This window comes from Trichoderma aggressivum, assembly GCF_033847375.1.
Source record: "Trichoderma aggressivum f. europaeum strain CBS 100526 chromosome Unknown scaffold_003, whole genome shotgun sequence".
Classification (NCBI taxonomy): domain Eukaryota; kingdom Fungi; phylum Ascomycota; class Sordariomycetes; order Hypocreales; family Hypocreaceae; genus Trichoderma; species Trichoderma aggressivum.
Window position 1 is genome coordinate 794,634 of NW_026946369.1, and position 23,982 is coordinate 818,615.

The window sequence follows — 23,982 nt, forward strand, 5'->3', positions numbered from 1 at the left end:
TTGGAAATACATACATTTTGCGGAATTGACATAGACATACATACTTTAAAAGTCATCTCTCTCGTAGTATTCTTGTTCACTTCCCAGAACAGTCGCTCGAGTCCTCCCTTGATCAGAATCCAGTCTCATCTGTCTCTCCATGCGTTTTTGAGATGGCCCCCCCGTCTGATGCGCCGCCGTCTCGACATGTAAAGTCAGGCCGCCTTGTCTAAACGCCTCGTTCAGAAACCGAACCTTTCTAGTGCTTGTAAAGAGCAATTTGATGACACTTTGAATCGCCGCATTCGTTACCAGTTGCAGCAATTCGTTAAATACGTTGAGGCCGTCTTGGAACCCATCACGCTCGTAGATGTACGCCTCATCGACTAAGAATATGACGGTTATTTCCATCGGCAATGAGAGTATAAGACGGTACAGGAGAAGGAACAGCTCTCTTGGGTCGTGTTCCCTTACAAGAGTCTTGTCGGTGTCGTCATACTCTCTCTCGAAATCGAAGTCGTGTTGTTGGCATAATTGAACGATCAAGTCGGCAAGCATAGCCCGAGCTTCATCATTTCCGTGTTTGGAATGGAGGCCACAGAACCATGTGAGACAAATAAATCGGCTGTGGGAGTTGAATATAGGTTCCAAAGACGCGCAGAATACTGATATGGGGGATATGCCTGCATGGGTCCTTGGCTGGCGTTGATTCCACAGAATAAAGAGCTTTTCCGACTGGGGCGACATGAACCAGGCGTGATACTTCCTATCATTGACAAGTTGCTCAGCACGTGATAGTTCATCAATAAGAAGATGACCCTTTCTCTGGTTGATGAACCGCAGATCAGTATCCTTGTATTCAATTTGTAGTAGGTCTTGCAGACCCTTATTATCGAAGTATAGTGTAGATATCTCATCTTGCTGCTGCGTCGAAATTAGAGCATTTGGGCTTGGCGATCTGGAGCGTAGTATTTCAATCTCAGCATAAAGGTGCTTATTCTTCTTTCTCTGTCGTGCTAAGTCAGCTATTTCAATGTCATTAGCACCGGCTGTTAAATGTAGACCGTCCTATATAGATGACCTACCGATAATCCGTCTCTCTCTTTCTATAGCGTCTAAAGAACATTAGTTAAAGATTTCACACGCGATGATCTAGAGAGAGGCTTAGGGGTGCTTACCATCTCGTATTTTACCATAATCATTCATCATACTGAACATTGCGTTAAACATCATGTCGATTTTAATTCCACTTCGTCGTACATCATCATGTATCAAGTCATTCTTTTTTTCGATACGTTGTCTATCTTTGGTGGTGGCATAATGTTAGCTAAGTAAATTGATGCCCTTGTTAAGTATCTAACTCACGTTGCCGGGAGGCCTTAAAGTTTGCGGCATTGCTTTGAGCTCGAAGGTCGATAAGTTTGTGCTCGATAGACTTGATCGACTCTTTCCAGCCTTTAATGTAATCGGTGCCTTCGAAAATGCTTTTGACCATTCTCTTTCCTTTTTGCTTGTCAGCTATTACTCACGATGACACCGCTATTGAATCAAGCTCGGTTCAAAAAGATCATTCACAGTTCATGATCTTACCTCTCGAGGTGCAAAAAAACGCAATCGTGTTTTCAACAGCACAAAGAAGAGCCAATGCGAAGTCAATCGCCGCATTCCTCACAGTGTCGTTTTCTGGGAATGATGATAGTAGTGACTCAATTTCCGAGAACATGGACGGAAGACTTTCGAAAGCATCGAGTACTTGAGTGCGAGCGTCAGCCGCTGTCTGCATGGCCTGAGCATATCTCGAATTAGCATTCTTCGGGGTTGCCAGACAAAATCATTGAATTGTTACATTCAATATGAGTTGAACAACTCCAAGAACTGGCGTTGAATAAGGGTTACTTGGCACTGCATCTTGAGCCATCCTAGCAAAAGTATTTGCCGTCTTTGCGTGGTTGACACCTCGACGACACGCTTGCTCGAACTTACTACCTTGATTCAGGTACTGCGATCGAGCCTTTTCAAGCTTAAGATATATATCATGCCAGCATGTGTCGTTTCTGATCTGAAACTCGTCACCTTTTGTCTTAGTAGTTGGAGTATTTCGAAATCTCTCTAAAACATCGGGAAACATTTCGTCCCAGTATTTCATTGCTCCAGTACTCGTACTGTCTATAGTAGCCACAAGTGAAGAATCACCCGCAAGAGAAATTACTGGAAGATTCGCATCATCATTGATCTGTATCACGCTGGCTTCAGGCCCCTGACGTGAAATATCTTTTGATTCATTGTCGAAGCATCTGGAGACGAATTTCTGTGAACGCATATCAAACCGAACAAGTGGGTCAGTGAAGGCTCGGGAGTATTTTGATAAGCGATTTTCGATGAAATCGACTGATGGCGGCTGGTTACCCAGATCAGGAATTGCCAAGCGTGACCCTGTCATGAATGTCGGCTTCGAAGAATAGGATAAGATACAATTATGGTTCGGGAACTTGAATTTGGGGTCTTGGGGGTTCCAAAGAACTAGTTGATATCGATAATTATAAGGCCGATATCTCTTTGGGAGAACAGAAGAACTAGAAAGCTGGGAAACGCGTCTACGATGCCACGAATCTATCACGCTGCTCCGCGCCGCCCAATGATATATTCAGCTCCTAATGCAACCCCACGGAAATGTCCTGGATCCAATCACGCCGTGCCATCGTATTTGGCCGAGCCTGATTTTGTTGAGTCATTTTCTGTTGTTATTGCTGCGCTGCATTGCCAGCTGTTCCGTCACCGAAGGCAGTGTCTATTGGTCGGTTGTTGATTGTAGTGCGCATGATGGTGTGCAATAAATGCAGCCAAGCTCTGCGTCTCATAGGTGGCGGCCAATTATTACAAGCTGCCCGACTTTTGTAATTGTTTACAAATATATGGCGTCTTAAGAGTAATACAGCAAATGTAACTTCTAAGTCCTATATGGGATACCTCGGCGAGCGGGGGACAGAAAACCCGAGACAAAGAAGATTATGAACACCCACGCGTTAAATTATATACTTATTCTTTCGGTACCTGCTACTATGCTTATATTTCTTTAATACCTGCTACTAAATCTATATATGTTTAGTTACTACTACTATGTTTATATTTATTTAATAAATATTATTCTATTTTTATTTCTTTAGTAATTACTATTGTATTTGTGTTTTTATATTAACTGCTATTATAGGTATATCGTAGTTAAATTCAGGTGCTGGCTGAAAAGGCCTTTTATTATTAAAGTACTACTCATTAAGCTGATTAGGTGCTTATATTGTTATCTGTATGCACTTATTCATTTTGCAGTCTCAGTCTTTCTATTCCCTTCTTGCTCCGCTATCCCTTCTTTATAATATAAACATCAATTTCGACCCTCCAACATTGCTACACAAACTCTATCAGCTATATTCTGACAAGCTACCTCTTCATTTCCATTTGGTTGAACTTTCACATTATATGCGAATTCCTCATTAGCTGCGTCGTACGATAACTGTGGTACATTCGTGCTATGGCGGATGGTGAAACCGTGACGATGCAGCCAGACTGCCCCAAAGGCCTCTCTGTTGAGGTTCAAGCCTCTCCTGATACTTCCAATGATGACAATGAGGTGTTACATAATGATCCTCGACAAAGCGAACCGTATCAACAGCTTTCAGGAACCGTGGAAGTTGCTGCGTTGACAGACATCGCTCCGATCGATCACAATTCCACTATATCCGAAGAGATTAGAGAATTGAGAGAGCAAGTCCAGCGTCTGCAAATGAAGGCTGGTGTTGATTCATTAAATGCAAAGGAAAGTGCGTCGCAAATCTCATCTGGCGAGCTCGAGAAGCTACGACGTATCAAAAATTGTCTGCGTAAGCATTGGCAGGAGTGGGATGATCGAGATGACGTGGAAGCCTCCTTGAGCGGAATTTCACTGGAACCAATTATTGAAAGACTGCGTGATTCTTCCCGAAATAAGCATACGGCCGGTGCTTTTTTAATGCTCGGTCGTAGGAACCGCGCAAATCGTTATCTCAATGATCTTGGGTCCGACGATGAGGACGCCTACGATGACAACAATATGGATGATGAAGACCGATCGCAACGTGAGAAACTTATACTTAAACGCCGCGAACATTTGAGAGCAATACAACTGGGTATAGAGAGCATCACTGAAGACTTGATTGGGATGCGCCTAAACAGAAGGCTACAGAAGCAGCAGAGGGAGGCAAGGCTACAGGAACAGCGGATGGCGGCCGAGTTGGAACGAGAGGCTGAATTGAAAACGGCCGAACAAGATCAACATGCAAACGACGAAACGACCACGACAGAGGGTAATAAGCCTGAAACAATACTTCCTGCAGTGCCTGAAACGATAATTTATGCGGTGCCGAAGGCCAACTTGGTTAATTGGAACTCATTCAAAGGCTTGGGCCAGGCAAAAGAGAACACCTCTTACGTAATTGATGTTCTTGTAGGTGAGCCAGTGATCGAAAAAGAAAACGTGAGATACAATTGGAACAGGCGTGATCGCCTCGCGAAGAAATCTCAAGCCCAGAAACAAAGTGTTGCAACGTTGTCGACGGGATCACGAGGTCAAGGTCCGTTACCTGAGAGAATAAGGATTCATTCCAGCCTGTTTCTTCAGATTTTCGCAAAGCTCATTGACCCCGATGGAGTCCAACTGGATCTCAGCGAGCCGTCTCTCGTCTTCCTTCGACCGTTCAAAGCAATTACCCACTATGAATATAGATTACGGAATTGGCTCACACGGCGGGAAGAGGATATTGAAACCCAAGATCGGATGTTAGACCTCGCCGGTAAAACCAGTTATGACGATATAATATTGGGTGAGAGAAAGCACTGAGAGCATTTTTGCCATCATCGTTCAGAGTTCATTCCAAACTAACAGCATCATAGAGTCGCCGACTGCTAGAGCGCACTTGAGATGTGTTTTGGAGTGCTTTGATGCTCACATTAAGGCAAGAATTGAATTTTTGCAAAGCTCTGATTGCCGCAAAGTTTTTTTCTCGGACTTATGGCACATCTATCGACCCGGAACGGAAGTGATTGGCCTCGATGGTAAACAGGCATACCGCGTGATCCAAGTCGCCAGTTCCAGGCACCGACCGATTTCTAACCGCCTGTTCTATTACAACTATGCATACAAGGGCAAAGACGACGATAAGTCTGAGCCCTCAGAATTTACTTTACATTGCTCTTATATCGATTTTGATGGAAAATATATCGGGCCGGTTCTACGAACATTTGAGGTTAAGAGATTTGATGGAGAAAGAGACATTACCTCTTTGGAGGTTTATCCGCTCCGATTTCATAAACTTAAACAAGACGATTTCAACTTCACGACACGGAAGGAGCTCGAGGAGATTCCAGAACAAGATCGATGTCGAGCCAATCTTATTCAACGAGGGGCGAAATTCGTGCAAGTCGCCGCCGTCAAGCATATGTATTATTCTGGTCCTACTATGGTTGTTAGAGAAGAAGTCGAGAGTCAAGTAGTAGTTGACTTTGCGACTTGCTTTGCAGCAGAAGGTGAGTTACAAAAGCACATACAAAGACCCTCTCTAGAGGGTTTTATCGGTGAGGCTGTTGAGGGCCAAGACGATCAAGAATCCTCCGCCGGACGGTGTGAGTGCTGTCTCTATGAAACGGTATATGAAGACGACAAATTCGTGGACAAGAATCTGCGCAATGATTATATAAACAGCATCCTGTCCAAGAAGGACAGAGAAGAGCCCCCATCTGTGGCAATCTGCCCGAGACCGTTTGATGAAATGAAGACATCATCAGGCGATGGTCCTACATTCTCCGATGAGGAACTGGTCATCATGTCTTATCGAGTATTCGGATTTGTTTTACGCAATAGAAAATGGGGTATGTAATACGCTAAGACAAATTTCAATGTCAAAATTGTCAAAGTGATAGGGCTGAGCTGACTTTATAATAGCACAATTGGATCTCACCTACTTGACTGAGGTGCGGGAGACTACCACGGTAGATCCAGTTACTGGCCAACGAGTGGAGGATGGCAACACTGGAAAAGAAAAGGAGACTGCATTCGACCAACTTGTTTTGGAGAGCGGACATAAAGATATGATAATTTCACTCATCACTCAGCACTTCAAAGACAAACAGGCAAAGGCGGCTCAAATGGAACAAGTGGATATTGTCCGGGGGAAAGGTGCGTTTGTTTTCCCTGCTACCTTTTCCCTCAGTTTTATTCCTTTGATATTTTGAACCAGCTTTTGACCAGACCATAGGGAAGGGTTTGATTCTACTTTTACATGGTGCTCCTGGAGTTGGCAAGACATCTACAGCAGGTGAGCACCGCATAGATAACCAAGACAGGACATTGTATTAACCATTAGATACATCCAGAGGGCGTAGCCGAGCGTTTTCAAAAGCCTCTTTTTCAGATAACATGCGGTAAGCGCCATCTGGCTTACAAACAGGACTAATTTCCAGATGGCATGCTCTATACTGATCAAATTATAGGTGATTTGGGAGTTACAGCACGAGATGTTGAAAAGACACTTCAAACAAACTTCAATCTCGCTACAAAATGGGGGTGCATTCTCCTATTAGATGAGGCCGATGTTTTTCTTGCTCAAAGAGATAAAACAGACTTTATCCGGAATGGAATGGTAGCAGGTGAGTAGGAAAATCGGCTACTATTCAATCGACCTCGAAGGTCCCCGGAGACACATCCAACTGATCAACCCCTGTTAGCCTTTTTACGTGTTCTAGAGTATTATGCCGGAATTTTGTTCTTGACAACGAACCGTATCGGCGATTTTGATGAGGCTTTTACCTCGCGAATCCATATCAGTCTTTATTATCCTGAACTTGATGAAAAGAAGACAGTCGACATATTCAAACTCAATCTTGATCTTATTCAGAGTCGATTCAAGAGAATGGATCGTGACGTTCAGATAGATTATAAACGGATCAAGCGGTTTGCCAAGATGCACTATTTGTACTACTCCGATTCGCGATGGAATGGGCGTCAGATCCGCAACGCTTGTCAGACAGCCTTGGCGCTCGCAGAATATCAAGCTCAGGAAGACAAAAAACCAGCCGGTCTCGATTCGGAAGCCGCTGACAAAATAACTGTCGAACTAACCGTCGAACATTTCGAAACCGTGCGCAACGCTTATCTTGAATTTACAAATTACTTGGCCGAACTTTACGGCGCCACCACTGCCAAAGTGGCTGGGGAGAGATACCTCCGCGTGGAAGAGAATTCGAATAGAGGAGATCCGATATACTCGACACAAGAGCTTTATGAAATGTTTAAAGAAGAACGGAAGCGTGGGAGCTACAGACCGCCTTCTCCGCAGCAAAAACCAAGCTACGAAGCGCAAAGTTCCGCAGAGGCTAATAAAAGATTTCGAGAAAAGCAATCTCGAAGGTCTCAGAATGACAGGTCTATGCGTGATCGCAATCAAACCGAGCCATCTTCAACCTCAAAAGATCACCGGGTCCAGCGTCTTTTGCGACCTGAGATGGTGGAACCATCTCCAAGACCATCGCCAAAGTCATACCAACAGCGGAATGCCCCTCCATCGGATATCGGAAGGGAATCAAGTAGCCGAGGTAATGGCAATCATCAGCGGAGAAAGGAGAAAAGAGAGCCGCAACCAAGCCGGGATCATGAAGGCGTTGCAGAAGATGACAATGACGACGACTCCTCTGATACGTGGCAGCAGCGCCGGGACCAACGCGAACAAGGGTCAGATGAGATGTCGGAAGAAGGACAAGAAGATGTCGACACCAGTGACAGCGAATTCGAAGAAGAAACTGGGAGAAAAGGCACCCGTGGTCAAAGAGAACAAGCTGACTCTCGATTTACGGGGAGACAAAAGTAGTGGTTTGATCTAATGCAGGATGGAAGCTAGGAGGCCTGGGGGACTATTCGGAGTTAGGTAATTGAAGGAGGATGAGTTGGCATTTTACTTCTTCACTCTCATTCAAACAACTTTTTCTGAAGCGTTTTTATATAGCAAACAGAGAGCATCTATTCGGCGAAGAGATAAAGTTTCTTCTCCCCCATGTTTTCAGTCATTAGTAACGAAACGGGGATACCTGAATCTACAGCAATCATGTTATACCTATGGCCTACTCTGCACATCTACCTTGACATCATCCAACTTTGAAGTCAACACCCTTCCATCCTTGACAACAGCTAGAATATTCTCCGCAGAACGATCTAGGATGGTAATATCCTCTAAAGGATTGCCATTCAAGACGATAAAGTCCGCAGCATATCCTTCTTTAATCTGTCCCAGCTCGTTTTCTCTCATAAGCAACTTTGCCGCGTTGACAGTTGCGCTGCGAAGAATCTCCGCAGGTGTCTGTACCTGGCTTCGTACAGAGAACTCTTTGCTCTGAGCGAAATGAAGTGGTCCTAGGAGATCGGTGCCGAAACATACCGTAACGCCGGCGTCGGTTGCGATCTTGATGGCATGGAGGCCTTTCTGGAGGACTTCGTCGTTCTTTGCCGCTGAGATGGGTGGGAGGAAGTTGAGCTGCCTTGACATGACGTGCGTAATCAGCGTCGGCGTGAGGAATGTGCCCGCCTCAGCCATCAGTTTGGCTGTCTCTTCGTCAATGAGGTTGCCATGTTCAATGCCTCTTACGCCTTGCCGGATGGCTTGTTGAATAGCTTGAGGCGTGTAGCTATGGCTTGTGACATAGGTTCCGTTGTTCTTTGCTGCAGTAACGATCGCCTTAATCTCTTCATCGGAAAATTGAAGGTTCTCAACCTTGTCCGTAGCACTAGCAATGCCTCCGCCACCCATGATCTTTATAAAATCTGCTCCTTGGCGCAGCTCATCGCGCGCAACTCTGAAGCACTCAGATGTTCCGTCAACAATACGACTGATAGCAGAGACAGCACCACAAGAACATGGACTTTGGTCATGCGAGGATCGCATGTCGCCATGGCCACCAGTTTGAGAGAGCGCGTATCCGGCAATGAAGAGTCGAGGGCCAATGCAAACTCCTTCCTCAACGGCTTCCTTCATAGCCAAGGTCGCACCGCCGCAATCACGAACGGATGTGAATCCCCGTTCAATCATCGGTTTGAGGACCCAGGGCTGTCGGATGAGACTGATTCTCTCAGTCATGGATTGGTATGCACTGAGACTGGCCTCTCCAGGAACGACAGCAATGTGAACGTGGCAGTCGATGAGTCCAGGACATATATGCTTGCCATTGAGATCGACAACAATGTCGCCATCAGTAGTGGTAGGGGAAGTGCTGCTGTTTGTATCGACTGACACGATCTTGCCTCCGACTGTCTTGATTGTAACATTGTCGGTTACTTGTGCATGAACGGGATCGACCAGTTTCGCGTTAGTAAATATATATGTCGGCTGAGCATCCAGTTTCCAAGGTTTGATAATCTTTGCCATATCCATGTTTGCCATGTTTCCAAACGAATAGTTATAGTATACAGTCTTTCTCACTGGAGTGGGGTAAGGATTGAGTTGTCTAGTTTACAAGATAGAGTTGCTAACGGGAGGAGTTTTCCTACACCTTTTATAGTTGTCGGTAAACTTTAACGGCTAAACACAGTCACCTTGAATGAGTTTGGGCTGTAAGCTCTCCGCATTCCTGGTGGCTTTTTTTAGACATGGGCGGTAAGAAGACGCCCAATTACTGTACGTTTGTATTTCACTTACCGTCCGAGGTTGTCAATTGAATCCTTCATTATCAACATAGTTTAGTTGCCGAGGCTTCAATATTCATCTGCATGGTTCATGATGAAGTGTCAAACGGCCTGCAAGGTTGCGCCGCAAAAGCCCGCTTAGTTCCCGCGAGCGGAGTCGGAGAGGCGTTATATTTTCCATGCCCGGTCGTACGGCTTGTAAATGCCGGTTACTCTCGATATAGGAAAGGCGTGAAAATAGTTATTTGTGGTTGCGACAAACAATTGCAAGTTGAGCAGAGACTATAAGCACATAGTTGATGCCTGTAGGAAGAGGGTGTGATTTCAGGAATCTGGGGTGCTTACGCACTTACACGGACATTCACATACAAGTGCCGTTACTGCATAGTACGACATTAGCGGGGAAGGAATCACTAGCCCCTCTTCTATACAGCCTTCAATATTGCCAGGGGTGTTTAAATCCCTCTGGTAGCAGTTGGGAGACACTGTAAGATATATACAGTAGATTGCAACCCTAATTATATTTCAGGATCAACAGACAAGCCAAAGTCGCCCGGTCTCATTGGTCCTGGAAGTACCTATACTTAGCAATAAGTAATCGAATGATCTACAATAGTTCTAGCACGTCGCCATTCAAAAAAATAAAGTACATCTCGTCTTACAGTCTAAGCGAAAAGAAACATGACGGCGAAGTCCAAAGTCTTTCTTCTACAGGTTCTATCTACAATTCATCTCTACTACCTACATCTTTTAACCGGCCATTCATCAATCACCACTTGTTGTCCGTCACCTCACCATCGACAATGTTGATCAAATCCCTCACAGGTCCCAGCTTTGCCCCCGCCCCAAACTGCATCGCCGTATACATAAGCTGTCGATAGTTATCGCCAGGCGATACTTTTCCAAGAATCTGCTCTTTTCTTGTTTCAACCCGGTCTGGCACCGGAATCGGTCGACCAACGATTGCGTCCATGCCCTGCCAGGCAAAGGTGATGGCCTCCTTCGCACCAGCCGGAATACCAGCCGCATCAAGCATGTAAATCCTTGTGGCGGGATAGCTTTTCTGGATAAAGTCCACAATGTTGGGATTATATGCGCCGCCGCCACAGAGGAATATCTCGTCGATATCCTGTGACGGCGCGAAGCACCTGTAGTGGTCCACGATAGACTGAGCTGTGATTCTCGTGATGGTTGCGACCACGTCATCTGCCGAGAGACCTTTTTCTTCAGCTTTGGAGATAATCTCCAGCGCCAAAGTATCGCGGAAATCTTCGCGACCTGTTGTTTTGGGAATGGGTCTCTGAAAGTAGGGGTGAGAAGAGATGAACTCATCCACAATCTCCTCATCTACTTTTCCCCGCTTTCCCATTTCGCCATCCTTGTCATATTCTCTTGCTCCGCCAGTGTAATGGCGAACAGCGGCATCGATATAGACGTTTCCAGGGCCAGTATCAAAGTCAAAGAATCCATCATTCAGCTCTCCTTTAGTATCTGGAGGAATAAAGCATACGTTGGCGATACCCCCGATGTTCTGACAGGCTCTCAGCTTGGTGGGATGGTGCAGAAGTAAGGCGTCGAAGAAAGCAACAAGGGGAGCTCCCTGACGACCAACAGCAACCTCGCTGACACGGAAATCGGTCACTGTGGTGATTCCTGTACGAGCCGCGATGACGGCTCCTTCGCCCATGCTGAGCGTTGTCCTGACTTGGTCCTTTGGATGAGGGATATGCCAAATTGTTTGTCCGTGAGATCCAATAATGTCTATTGTAGACTTGTCGATGTTGTTCGTTTTGATGAACTCCAACGCTGCTTTAGCAAAAGTCTCTCCCAAAATAACATTAATCTCTGCAATCTCCTCTGGTGAAGTAGAGTTGTGAAGAATCATATTCATCACCCGCTTTTTGATCTCTGGATCAAGCGGCGTCTCGCCATACTTGAGCAACTCCAAGTTGACTGGCTGTGTTGGGTCTTCTTGTCTAAATCGACATAAAACACAATCCACGCCATCCTACAGATGATGCCCGTCAGCTTCTTATTGATAAATATGTGTACGCGGGGAGTGAGGTAGTATACCATAGATGTTCCGCTGTTCATACCAAGGACCGTCAAGTCCAAAGCCGGACCGGCCGTGGCAGTATCTACAATAGAGCCCATCTTGATACCTGTATCGTCTGTACCTCGAAAGAGGCACTGGTAGACGCTCTCAAAAGACCATTCGTCGAGCTCTGCGTTATCGCAAAATCACACGATGAGGCTAAATAGATATATGGCTTGCATGTAAAATTAGTAGCGTTGTGTGGCGCTCGTACGCTTCGTCTAAACGGCAAAAGAACATTTGGAAAACTGCCTTTCAGCCGTTGCCAATGCCACAAGTGTCGATTCTCTGGATAAGCTAACAATTGGTCTTCCAAAGTGTCAATAGTCTTAGGAACCGGCTGTCTGGTGGCTACAGCTAGTGCTGATTACGGCCGAGGCTCCTATCAACCAACCCGTAACGTAACCTCACCGAAGCTCAGGCACTCGCCGATACTCGCTCCATATAAGCCGTCGAATGCGGGGCCCCGAGATTTGGGATCCATGGATTTCGCCTCCGCACGAACCAGTGCGTTCATGTGTGGGATTGACAAGTAAAGATGAGCTAGAATGAACGAAAGTCGGACGCCTTTCCTTATAGCTTATCTCACTAAATCCTGGTTAGTTACATACCGCCAGAGATACGAGGCTGTTGATAGGGTAAAAGGAAGATGACGGGTCAGTTTCCGCAAATCGGGCATCCAACACCACATCTGAAGACATATTTAATATGGATCACGCCAACCCCAACCTTGTCAGAAAAGATTTCTCAGTTTTGCTCGGCTAGACATCCATCATCACTGAGCCAGCTTCTGCATAACTGAGCCCCCTATTTCTACATTGCAATCATGGCGAAAGATGAGGATGTGATTGAGGTAGGAAGAGATGTTGAGAGGGAGTATCCTCAAGATGAGAAGCCCGATCTCTCAGGCGGGGCTGAGGAGGTGGTTGGGATGCAAGAGCTCGATCCGGCTTTGGACCGAAAGATGCACTTGGTCAACAACGTAAGTCGTGAGACACGAGGGTGTTAATCATTTGTGAAGGCTAATAGGAGTAGGCACTGGATCAGATTGGCTGGACCAACTATCATCTTAAACTCTTCTTCCTCAACGGTTTTGGGTGAGTTACATGACATCTACATCTCTCATATGCTTCAGCTGCTTACGTTCGTCTCCCTATAGATACGGTGTAGATGCCCTCCAACTATCTCTTCAGGGCATCATCGCTGTCCAGGCTGTGCTCGAATTCCAGCCTTCATATGACAAGGGCTTGACCATCGCTCTGTACATGGGAATGCTTGTGGGAGCCCTGTTCTGGGGCTTCTTTGCCGACATCATCGGTCGTAAAATCGCTTTCAACATCTCGCTCTTCATCTGCTCAGTTTTCACAATCGCAGCAGGCGGAGCTCCCAACTGGGCCGGACTCGGTGTCTTGATTGCTGTGGCCGCCTTTGGAGCTGGTGGAAATCTTATCCTGGATACCGCCGTCTTTCTCGAATATCTTCCTTCAAACAAGCAATGGCTTCTCAGCTTGCTGCCTGCTTGGTTCGGTATTGGGTGCACCATTGCTGGGCTTGTTGCTTGGGGATTCATGCGTGAGTCATTCCTATCTTGGTACCGTTTTTATACCGTTGGATCAATAGCGCTGACGATTATGGCATATAGCGAATTTCTCATGTGCCGATGCGAGTGACTGTACCCGAGCAAACAACAGCGGCTGGAGATATCTCATGTACACCATGGGAGCCTTTATTGCAGTCCTGGCCGTGGCTCGAGTCACCGTCATCCGTCTCCAGGAAACTCCCAAGTTTCTCTTGGGCCAAGGCAGAGACGAGGAAGTTGTCCAAAACCTTCAAGGGATCGCCAAGAAGTACAATCGCCCTTGCCACCTCACAATCCAGCACCTGGAAGCTTGCGGAACTGTTAAATCGGCGCACTCGAAGAATCGCTTCTCCTTTGGCGAGTTCCTGATCCATCTACGCAGCTTGTTTCTCACCAAGAAGATGGGCTTCACGACAATTCTTCTGTGGCTCTCTTGGTCTAGCATTGGACTTGCTTACCCTCTGTTCAATGTCTTCCTACCATACTACCTGGCCAGCCGAGGAGTGCAATTTGGAGTAACAAGCACCAATGTGACTTGGAGAAACTATGCCCTGGTTCAGATTTGTGGAATATTTGGACCCGTTCTAGGTGCTGTCATGTCCAACTGGAAGCCTCTTGGACGAAAGTACACCATGGTTATTGGCGCGTTGATCACTATGGTGAGTTGATGAAGACTACCTTTGCCGACTTTTCTAGGGATTGACTAACAATTTCGTATTACGATAGGCCTTCTTTTTTGCATACTCCCAAGTCAAGTCGCAAGTGGAGAATCTTGCTTACAGCTGTATCATCTCATTTACTCTGGAGATTTACTACGGCGTGCTCTACGGATACACTGCCGAATCTCTGCTCTCTGCCCATCGTGGTACAGCCAACGGTATTGCCGTTGCTTTCTGTCGATTAGCTGGAGCTTTTTCGGCTGTCGTAGCCACGTATGTCTCTATCTGTCCTTTAATTGTATAAATCGTGGGTTGTTAACACTATGCTCAGGTACGCCGATCCATCAACCACAGGCCCAGTGTTTGTATGCGCGGCTCTCTACGGAGGACTCGCCTTGTTTGCAGTCTTGTTCCCATTTGAACCGTATGGCAAGCGAGCTGCCTAAATTAATATCAGCTGACATTGAGGATGGAGTCATCCTATGATACTATCCTAAACTAATCTCAGGCAAGATTGTCACTACTTGAAAATACTTTCGTTTAATTAATAAACATAATGATTTAAATATTATAAGAGTTGTATGAAAGTAAAGTACTATATAAAGCTAGTCTCTTATAGAAACTGGTTTGTATAATGAGACACATGAAGAGAGGTTTCTCTCACTCATATGGCTGCATAAAGGTGTTGTTGAGGACTGCCTGAGCGAAATCGGGGATATGAGTGCTGTGACACCATGGCTTAAGCGATTCTTCGCGCTCAATCGTCCCCGCAAAGCATCCAAGCCAATGTTGGCGGGGGAATGCTCGAACAACGTCTTTGAGAGTGTCGACATGGATAAGCTCCGTGATATTCTTTAGGTACGGGTGGTCGCTGACGTTGTCGTAAATTGTAGCCAACTGTATAACTTGGCCCAAGAGAGTAATATTGCCCGCAGTGCCAAGGTCCTGGTGCCGGATGATTGTCTCAGCGACTGCCTCAGCCTGGTCCTTTGGTGCGCCAAGTGCTAAGAGGAGACTAAGCGCTTTATAACCGCCATAAAACTCAAACGACATGTGAGTGCTGACTAGATTGTCATTAGTTGTACCAATGTCGTGCAAAAGAGAGGCCAAAGCAAGAGTTGAAAAGTTGAAAGTCTCCGATTCCTTTGGAAACTGCTGCTTGACAATAGCAGATGCTAAATTAAACTCCATTAGTTATAGTTGTATATGAGGTCTCCCACATGATAAAACACTGGAGGTAAAGCTAGCGATGAAATAGTTCACTCACCAAAATAAAACACCCTCATAGAGTGATTAAAAGTTTGGATAGGTAACATGGCCTTTGCATACTTTTGAACCTCAATAGCAATGATGTCCTCGGGAAACTTTATATCATCCACGAGAATGGGTCCAGGGATGTTTTTGAATGGTTTGCCATCCCATAGCTGACTTGGGTCCAATGGTAAAGAAGACCAGCCATTCTGTGCGACTTCTATAGTCGGCGGAACGTGAATCGTCGTCAACACTTCGGGTATGATGGCAATATTGGTGGCAAGTGGCGTCACGGTTGACAGAGGCAAAGACGTGAAGGGTGAGAGGGCCGACATGCTGATATAAACAGTGGTTAGAAAAGGATTGCAGTAGTGGCTTCAATACAAACTGACATGTATTGGTAGATGAAACAATGATAAGGTGCAACTCCAGGGTCTAGATAGAGCCGATAGTTTGGATAATTAGTTGAGAAAGGGGGCAGTATTTGTTGCAAATTTTTATGCAATTGCAGACTTGGTTGAAACGCGACAGTTGATGGGAACACTTATGAGCTCTGGAGTGAATACTGTGTTGGAAAGGTAGAGCTGGAGTGCCTTAAGTATCTGGTTACTGGAGGTATGAATGCTGAAATGACGCCCTGAATCGCTCTCGCTTTCCTAGTTGGGTGAACGAGTTGACAACGAGGATCCATTCTTTGTAACGTACATCATTAGGAGTCATACTTTAGTGCTTATGAAAAGCAAGTAATCGACTGAGGATATTGGAAGTTTAGGTACATGTATGTAATTTCAACAAATATGCTACCCTACGTCTCATGTATCATAGGAGACACCGCTGAATCATTAGATAGGAATTGATATTGGAACAGTAGGGAAATAATAAATTTAAGAACATTAACGTATGAGATTGATATAGTTATAGAAGTCAAGACTGGAATTGTGCTTGCGTGGGAGCAATATTAAATTATGGTACAATGGCGATATATTGCTAGTTTGCATGTACTGAATACCACTTTGAACCAAGGTTTCATCATTGGAAGATGGCTATTTGGAATCAATCGTAGATGAAAACTTGAATAAAAATAAAATATGATATTTTATGGTAAAACAACTATACTCCTCGGCCACGCATACTCATCTAGGAAGCGACTTAGGGGAACAATCCATATAACTCGTGCGCATTGATTAAGCCATGAGTGACGTAACGGTACAGACTGATGTGAGTTTCATGGGCTGACTTTTTTCTTTCCTTACAGGGTATACGGAAAGAAAACATACCTATGCGAGGACATCTATCCGGACTTGTCTCCACGATCCACAGCAACGATGTGGCTATGTACGAACTTGAAGCTAGACAGCTACGCGGGCATAGAAAAAGGCATGACTTGTTACAGAAGAGTTCAATTCCATTATATCAAAATTTATATCAGCAATACCACCAATTACGAAAAGCTATATAATAGTATATGGATATAATGCAGGATCAATACAGTAGCTCTTTTATTAACAACCCCTCAGATCGCTTGAGGCAGGAGGCCAAGTGTGTCACGCCTTTTCCTGCGCCTCTTCACAGCAACTATTTACCTATTTAGGCAAATTATTCCTAGAGTTCTATTGTTCGCAAGCTGCTTGGGGAAATATTGTCCAAAGCTTTGCCGCAGTTGAGGCTTCTCCACAACCCGCATATTGTTGAAGGCTGTTTTTGGCAGTCAACGTGAATACGAATACGCGGAGTTGTGCAAAAATCAGCAGTCAAATATGGAGAGTACAATACGAGCGAGATGTGCAATATTGTGACAAACCGGGCCTGTATCTCCCTTACTCAGCCCATACTCATACCCGTGTATGCCGTCACGGTGAGTACAATGAGTCGGGCGATGTCTCAGGCTGTGAGATTGTGAGAGGCGGCGATTGGCTGAGCGTTTTCGTTTGCCTGCTTGTGATGCCGCCTGTGGAGAATAATAGAGCACATGTGATACAGCAACATGAAGTGATGGCACAAAGTAAAGAGGTTCATTGGTTGAGTTTAGTCGGTGAATGTGTGATATTTTCAGTGTCTCTTATGATTCCCACCTCAGTGAGACATGAATGCTCGATTCATCTTCATCTTCATCTTCATCTCATCTCATGTCATCTCACCAATCTCATTGAGTGCCAATGTTCCTGCTCGGCCCCTGCCTTAGCCGCCGCCTAGCTGCAGGGGGCTTCCCCCAAGGTTTAGTGCCTTGTGACCACTAAAAGCTTCAACCCTCCCCCCCCCGGAATGGCCCGCTTAGGCCTCCATCCACTAGCCCCAGCAAGCTGCGCCGCTGACCGCCCAGCAAAATGACGTGCGGCCGCATACCGGCGAGCTGAGCTGAACTTATCTGCCCGTGCTTGCTTATCAGTGTGCCTGTACCTGTACCTGTACCTGTACGGAGCGTTCCGCGCTCGTGACTCTGTGTCGAGCTTCCATCATCTCTCGTCCTCCCCCTTTCCAGTTCTCTTCTTCCCTCCCCCAAACGCCATTCTCCTCTCAACATCTCCCGCCCTCATCTCCCTTTGCACCAGAAATCATCACAATGGCTGTTCTAAGCAAATTGGCTCTTGCGGCCTCGCTCGCCCTCTGCGGCGTCTCGGCAGCTGGAATCCCGCAGCAGCAGCCGCTCACAGCTCCGTCTTCGTCGTCTTCGCACTCTTCGTCACACGACACAGCCGTCGACTACAGCTCCAAGCCGCTCATCGACACCGAGGCTCTGCAAGATTCCATCTCCGTCGATGCTCTCTTTAAACGCGCCAAGAAGTTCTACGAGTTCGCCCAGACCTCGGAGGAGGATTACGGCCATCCCACTCGAGTCATCGGCAGCACCGGTCAGTCTACATGTATCAAACAAGGCCGTTTCTGGCGTCATGACTAACCGTTTGCACATTCCAGGCCACGAGGGGACCCTCAACTACATCGTTAATACTCTGCTAGACCAAGGCGACTACTACAGTATCTCTACTCAGGATTTCCCCGTCACGCTGTCCAACGTCTTCGAGTCCCAGTTGGTTTTGGGCAACGGTGTCTCCAAGTCTGCGGTTCCCATGGGGCTGACGCCCGCGACCAAGGACAGGGAGCCTGTTCATGGTCACCTGGTGCTTGTCAAGAACAACGGCTGCGATGAGTCCGACTACCCATCGAACGTCAAGGGGAACATTGCCTTCATCCGCCGAGGACGGTGCGCCTTTGGCGACAAGTCCATCGGGGCTGGAAAGGCTGGTGCCAAGGCTGCCGTCATCTACAACACTGATCCAGAGGAGCTGCATGGAACTCTTGGAGAGCCAACCGAGTATCACGTCGCCACCTTTGGCATCGACGGCGTCGAGGGCAAGAAGGTTGCCGACGAGCTTGCTTCTGGAGAGTCCGTGAGCGCCATTGCCTACATCGACGCCGAGGTCAAGAAGATCCAGACAGTCAACGTCCTGGCGCAGACGTCGGAGGGTGACCCCGACAACTGCGTCATGCTTGGCGGCCACAGCGACGGTGTTGCCGAAGGCCCTGGCATCAACGACGACGGCTCTGGCAGCATGTCTGTTCTTGAAGTTGCCGTCCAGCTTACCAACTTCAAGGTGAACAACTGTGTTCGCTTCGCCTGGTGGGCTGCAGAGGAGGAAGGCCTTTTGGGATCCGACTTTTACGCCGCGAGCCTGTCTGAGGAGGAGAACCAGAAGATTCGTCTCTTTATGGACTATGACATGAGTACGTGTGCCTTTTTGGAAAAGTATAGAATGAGCGTACTGACAGTCTTGCGTAGTGGCCAGCCCCAACTTTGCCTACCAGATTTACAATGCCACCAACGCAGAGAGTCCCGCCGGGTCCGAGGAGCTGAGAAATCTCTATGTCGACTGGTACGAGTCCAAGGGCCTCAACTACACATTCAGTATGTCTCCTGAGGGTATCACTCTTTTCTCTGTTCTGAAACACTAGCTGACCGATTTTTAGTCCCGTTTGACGGCCGTAGCGACTATGACGGCTTCATCCGCGCCGGAATTCCTGCTGGAGGAATCGCCACTGGTGCCGAGGCTGTCAAGACAAAGGAGGAGGCTGAGATGTTTGGCGGACGCGCTGGAGAGTGGCTGGACCCATGCTACCACCAGATCTGCGATGACCTGAACAACCTGAACCGCACCGCCTGGGAGGTCAACACCAAGGTAAGCTTCCATGCTGTTTGTGAGTGGGTGTGGATGTGCATTCGCTAACCTTGAGATGCAGCTGATTGCCCACTCTGTTGCCACCTACGCCCTCTCGTTTGACGGATTCCCCAAGCGTGGGCTGGACACCGAGATGAGCGCATACGGCAAGACCATGAAGCACCACGGCCCCAAGCTCATCTTGTAAGCCGTTGTGTATTTTGTGATATTTGATGTATAAATCGACGGGTTGTTGAAGAGGATAGACATTGGCACGGGGGCTTTTGGATACTGCATTTTGGGTGTTATATCAGACTAATGGGCATACGCATATCGGAGAATTAATTGAACACTGCATTCACATATATTATTTAGTATCTAAACCAACTGTTGCGACGTACAATCTCACATGTGCTGGATCTCTTGTCGTACAGATAGATGCCTGACACGTGGGCCAGCTGGTCAGGGGCTGACGGCTGGCAAAGCAGACGCCCAATACTTGATATTTCGCAGAGGCCATCGCCCGCAAGAGAGTACTTGTTGTCCTATCATCTTGGTGCCTTCACTTGATGCCTTCACTTGGGTCAGGAGTACTTGCTTAACGTTGGATGAAGCCAATCACACACTCTCCAGTAGCTGCATCTGTGGTACCTCAGATAGGTAGTACCTACTAGGTACCTAGTAGGTAGTAACAGGTAATCAACTTCACAGACATTCATCTCGATGCTTTACCTTTCTCCCATTCTCATCGCCTCAAATCTCGCCTTCTCTCCAGATTCTTCCACGCGCAGATGCACCCTCATTCTCTTCTCCTGGATGTCATTCTGCCTCATTCTGCCTCACCCATCCTGGGAAAACCTCGTGATTGCAACACGGCCGCCATGAGCGACGAAACATGGAAGGGCTGCACCATCCAACAGAAAAGCGATGGAGGGTGCATTATCCTGTCCCCTGACTCTACCCTCTTGCTGGAGATGGAGGATGCGCCCAAGACGATGAACAAGATAGATGATCACGGCAACGCAGTCGAGTCGATTCGGGATGATGAGTTTGCTTCATTCAAGCTCCCAGCAAGATGCACATTTCTTTCAGCCGGCTCCGGCAAAGAGAGCAACATCAAGGCAGAAGAATCAAGCTCGAAAGACCCAGGAGGACTTGAAAAGGAACCAAAAGGAACCGTTGTCTGCGGAAAGACATACGTTTCTGCCGCCTACTTGGGCCTTTTCAAAGGAGATGAAAGGCCCCGTCTTCATGAGAAAAGAACTCTGGTCCACCCACAACTTTGAGAATTACTCGCGATTATCTTGGCAACAGGAATCCATAGGGAACGGCCCCCTTGTGCAATTGATATCTGGACCTGTCCACAAGGAGGCAGCTAATTTCAATCTAAAGGGCATATCGCTGAAATGCGAACCTTGCTCTTCTTCTTTTCCCGCCATCAAACACCAGGACGTCATTCCGCACCATCTTGCCACGACGGAGGCCAATCTTGTGATGCCCAAGGGACTAGTTTCGGGTGAACCTCTGGAGACATTTCTTACTACGCCAGAGGTCCAAAAGGCATACGACCTCGATGTTGAAATCTTGATTCAAGGGTTGGAGAATGGAGCTGCCATTGCCCCCTTTTCTTTCATCAACCCGCCTGTTTTGTCGGATGTGCCTCCTGGATCGAATCTTGCCGATGGACTTCAAGACGACGCAAAACCTCGCGGTGATGACAATCGACGCTTATCCGAAGTGACTTGCAACTCAACTCCTTCAATGAAAAGTTCCAACTATGCGGCGCCGGCTGGCTTTGTGTACCGAGTGGCACTCACCGATGCGTTAGAGTACCCTCCTGAGCTGATACGACTTTTGAGGGACTTTGCACTTGAGTACCCAAACGACTTTTTACCTCTTCGGCTCATGCTTCTTGCGTGCCATCTTTGGTTTGACGTTATGACGCATCCAGATCTGCAATTGGAGTGGTTCATGTTGGATAGGAAGGAGGATGGTAAGAGATTCAACGAGGTCCCCAAAGTATCCTTGGCGGCGTTTATCGTCTATTTTGCGCATTGGCTTTCATGGACTGAGTCTATGGAACTGTCTGAATATCCACACCCATTTCGCTTTGTTTTAAAAGCCTACGAAACGGACCAAGTCCACCCAGGCTTTGCCGTGAACGTGGACCACATTCCCCAAGACAGAGTCATTGCATTGATGCGCAAGGTAACTTGTCGAGTTGCAGATATTAGCATTGAGGCGCGAATCAATCTCCTCCCTTGTCAGATGCCTGGGACCAAGATGCCGCTCATGCATCACTGGGCTTAGTTGCAGCACGCGCATCGAATTCCTTTTGCGCTGACAGGATTGCCACATCTGGGATATCTGGGTTTGCGCAACTACACGCGGCAAGACGTGAAGGACACGGCTAAGCATCCAGAGAAGAGGTTTCGAGTCCATATGCTTCCCTGTTTCGTCAACTCGTGCCTTTTTGCCAAATTTGGCACGCGGCTACAAGTCCCTGACGATCTTTCGAAAGGTGTATTAAAGACATTTTCGCAAATCTCTCCTTTTTGGAAGCCGTATACCTCGAGCAATGGCTTGGAGCCGTCACATCACACTCCAGCCCCCCCCAGTTCACTCTTCTCAACGGACTGGTACAGAATCACTAGCGACATCGACAAGAATCCCCCCTTTACGTGCCCTTACTGGAAAGCTGGTCCACGGTCCCTCAACGATCACACTCAGCCCAACTACTGCAAAACCTCCCAGAAGATGAACGGCAGGAAGAGACATTCAAGGAGCTCATCTCGACTGCTCAAGCCAAACATAATGGTGATATTGACATAGTCAATGCTTGTATATCATCTCTCTATACCCCGGAAGACCTGTCTGACCGCGATTTGTACACCGCTCTGCCAACAGCCCTGGTGAAGTTGATCGGACTGCCGCCCCCTCTAACCTGGGAGATAGATGTGTGGGCCGAATACTTGCCAACGATCGACGAGCCCTCCTCCCCGCAGGTCAAATGCATTTCCATGATTCTCGGTTATTTACGAAGCGCAAAGGCCAACCCCCGTATCTGCGACCTTTGATTCAACAAACAGCCAAGCAATTGATGGGCATGGAAGATTCACTCGAGGCGCGAGACCGGCTCGGTGGTCAGTGGGATTGTCTGTTTCCGCAATTCACCTCGACGTATAACATTGCCGGTGCTTGCCTCTAGTTACCAAACATCAAAATCACGACATCACCCTTGACGTGTCACTGTCCACCGACGTTGTAATTTAGGAGCTACCCTTATGTACATGAACGAAAACGAAAAAAAGGGCCCTTCTCATCAGGGCTACCTATTCTAATCACGAGATAAAATAAAAAAATAACAAATGGGCAATCAAGTCTCCATTTGTCCCCCTCGTTTGATATGCGTTTGTCCCCCATAGACGCCGTTCGCTTTATTTCCAAGAGATATATGGCTGAATAAAAAAAAAGAGTAATAAAATGAACAAACTAAAAGAGGCCATGGTTCACAAGAGATAAATCTGTGTACGCCTCGAACCAAAATAAAATAAAAAGAGATAAAGAAAAGGACGTCCTTGTTGCCTTTTCCTGAAAAAAAGATGATCCTCTATTGCGCGCACGACATTATTCCCAATGATTTGCTATGTGCATGGTAAAAAAAAAACAGACTTCCAACGAATTCACTGTATCTTCTCCCTGGTCGTGGTTGGCTGATACAAGCCAAAGCACGTCTTCCAGGATAGTCATTTGAGCTTCTTCCGTCGAATGCGGTGCTTGAGCGGGTTCTTGAAGCTCATAATCTTCTTCTTCGCGCGCAACGGCTCGGAAGGAGGCGTTGTGCTCGTGGGGGTAGGTTCGACAGCCGGGGGTTCGAGGTCCACGGCGGTGGTATTGGGGGTTGTGTTCATGCCGGCGGTGCCTGGCGGAAGGGCGACGACGGGCTTGGAGAGGATGACGCGCAGCATCTTGCTGGTTCCCTGCTGACCGGGATCGAGCTGCATGAGCTCGACGAGGTCGTGGCTGACTCGCTGGGCAAAGTCGAATGTGTAGAATTCATTGTCACGGAGCTCGAGGGTCAAGACTGGGAGGGGAATCATGGACAGGACGGGAATGTCGGCAAGGTTGTAGCCAGAAAAGATGGACCACAGCCGGGGCTGAGGAACGGTCTCGGCCTCGACCGCCTGCTGGCCGGAGGCTGCCGACGTTGATCCCTCGGATATGGACGAGGCTGAAGACGTGCGGTCCGCGGGTAGCCGCGGCGCACTCTGGGCGACGGGGGCGTAATTTGGAATCGCGCGTCGGGCCATGGACCGGGCGCCAAAGGTGTCTCGCAGGCGGCGCATGCGCAGCGCAATGTCGCTGTTGGAGGAGAGCAGCCGGGTCATTCGTCGCTCGAGGCCAAGCCTGCTGTTCTGGGCATCCTGCTCGCCGGGACTGGGCAATTGGTGTTAGCTTGGCTGGGTTCAAGGACAAGCAACTTCGCCGGGGGGGGGGGGGGGGGGGGGGGTTTGTAATTTTTGTTTTCTTAACAAATTAGGATATTAATAAAAATGTTCATTGTAAGATTT

General features: G+C 47.4%; 8 protein-coding genes across 8 annotated transcripts in view; 3 read left to right on the top strand and 5 right to left on the bottom strand.

Moving 5' to 3' along the window:
* Nucleotides 1-45: 45 nt before the first annotated feature.
* Nucleotides 46-1,474, bottom strand: Triagg1_1363 (uncharacterized protein; the record flags this gene model as incomplete). The annotated part of the gene is made up of 3 exons (XM_062895425.1): nucleotides 46-1,004; nucleotides 1,065-1,094; nucleotides 1,345-1,474. 3 exons carry the CDS (start codon nucleotides 1,472-1,474, stop codon nucleotides 46-48), a joined length of 1,119 nt encoding a protein of 372 aa, XP_062759702.1.
* Nucleotides 1,475-3,505: 2,031 nt separating this feature from the next.
* On the top strand, nucleotides 3,506-7,871 carry Triagg1_1364 (uncharacterized protein; the record flags this gene model as incomplete). The annotated part of the gene is made up of 7 exons (XM_062895426.1): nucleotides 3,506-4,832; nucleotides 4,903-5,877; nucleotides 5,951-6,184; nucleotides 6,264-6,323; nucleotides 6,382-6,429; nucleotides 6,499-6,654; nucleotides 6,733-7,871. The coding sequence occupies 7 exons, from the start codon at nucleotides 3,506-3,508 to the stop codon at nucleotides 7,869-7,871; spliced, it is 3,939 nt and encodes a 1,312-aa protein (XP_062759703.1).
* A 243-nt stretch (nucleotides 7,872-8,114) lies between these two features.
* Triagg1_1365 (uncharacterized protein) lies at nucleotides 8,115-9,434 on the bottom strand (the record flags this gene model as incomplete). The annotated part of the gene is made up of 1 exon (XM_062895427.1): nucleotides 8,115-9,434. One exon carries the CDS (start codon nucleotides 9,432-9,434, stop codon nucleotides 8,115-8,117), a length of 1,320 nt encoding a protein of 439 aa, XP_062759704.1.
* Nucleotides 9,435-10,445: 1,011 nt separating this feature from the next.
* Triagg1_1366 (uncharacterized protein) lies at nucleotides 10,446-12,288 on the bottom strand (the record flags this gene model as incomplete). The annotated part of the gene is made up of 3 exons (XM_062895428.1): nucleotides 10,446-11,629; nucleotides 11,689-11,901; nucleotides 12,183-12,288. 3 exons carry the CDS (start codon nucleotides 12,286-12,288, stop codon nucleotides 10,446-10,448), a joined length of 1,503 nt encoding a protein of 500 aa, XP_062759705.1.
* Nucleotides 12,289-12,597: 309 nt separating this feature from the next.
* Triagg1_1367 (uncharacterized protein) lies at nucleotides 12,598-14,455 on the top strand (the record flags this gene model as incomplete). Its single annotated transcript, XM_062895429.1, has 6 exons — nucleotides 12,598-12,753; nucleotides 12,807-12,868; nucleotides 12,931-13,343; nucleotides 13,414-14,009; nucleotides 14,077-14,282; nucleotides 14,341-14,455. 6 exons carry the CDS (start codon nucleotides 12,598-12,600, stop codon nucleotides 14,453-14,455), a joined length of 1,548 nt encoding a protein of 515 aa, XP_062759706.1.
* A 214-nt stretch (nucleotides 14,456-14,669) lies between these two features.
* Triagg1_1368 (uncharacterized protein) lies at nucleotides 14,670-15,595 on the bottom strand (the record flags this gene model as incomplete). The annotated part of the gene is made up of 2 exons (XM_062895430.1): nucleotides 14,670-15,184; nucleotides 15,277-15,595. The coding sequence occupies 2 exons, from the start codon at nucleotides 15,593-15,595 to the stop codon at nucleotides 14,670-14,672; spliced, it is 834 nt and encodes a 277-aa protein (XP_062759707.1).
* Nucleotides 15,596-17,820: 2,225 nt separating this feature from the next.
* On the top strand, nucleotides 17,821-22,619 carry Triagg1_1369 (uncharacterized protein; the record flags this gene model as incomplete). The annotated part of the gene is made up of 10 exons (XM_062895431.1): nucleotides 17,821-18,109; nucleotides 18,174-18,980; nucleotides 19,036-19,161; nucleotides 19,224-19,432; nucleotides 19,494-19,615; nucleotides 20,187-20,592; nucleotides 20,642-21,619; nucleotides 21,728-22,112; nucleotides 22,166-22,441; nucleotides 22,501-22,619. The coding sequence occupies 10 exons, from the start codon at nucleotides 17,821-17,823 to the stop codon at nucleotides 22,617-22,619; spliced, it is 3,717 nt and encodes a 1,238-aa protein (XP_062759708.1).
* Nucleotides 22,620-23,157: 538 nt separating this feature from the next.
* Triagg1_1370 (uncharacterized protein) overlaps nucleotides 23,158-23,982 on the bottom strand; it is a gene marked incomplete at both ends in the record, with an annotated part of 1,361 nt that continues 536 nt past the window's right edge. Inside the window, one exon of the mRNA XM_062895433.1 lies at nucleotides 23,158-23,848. Coding sequence (XP_062759709.1) covers nucleotides 23,158-23,848 — 691 coding nt within the window. The remainder of the gene's footprint in view (nucleotides 23,849-23,982) is intronic.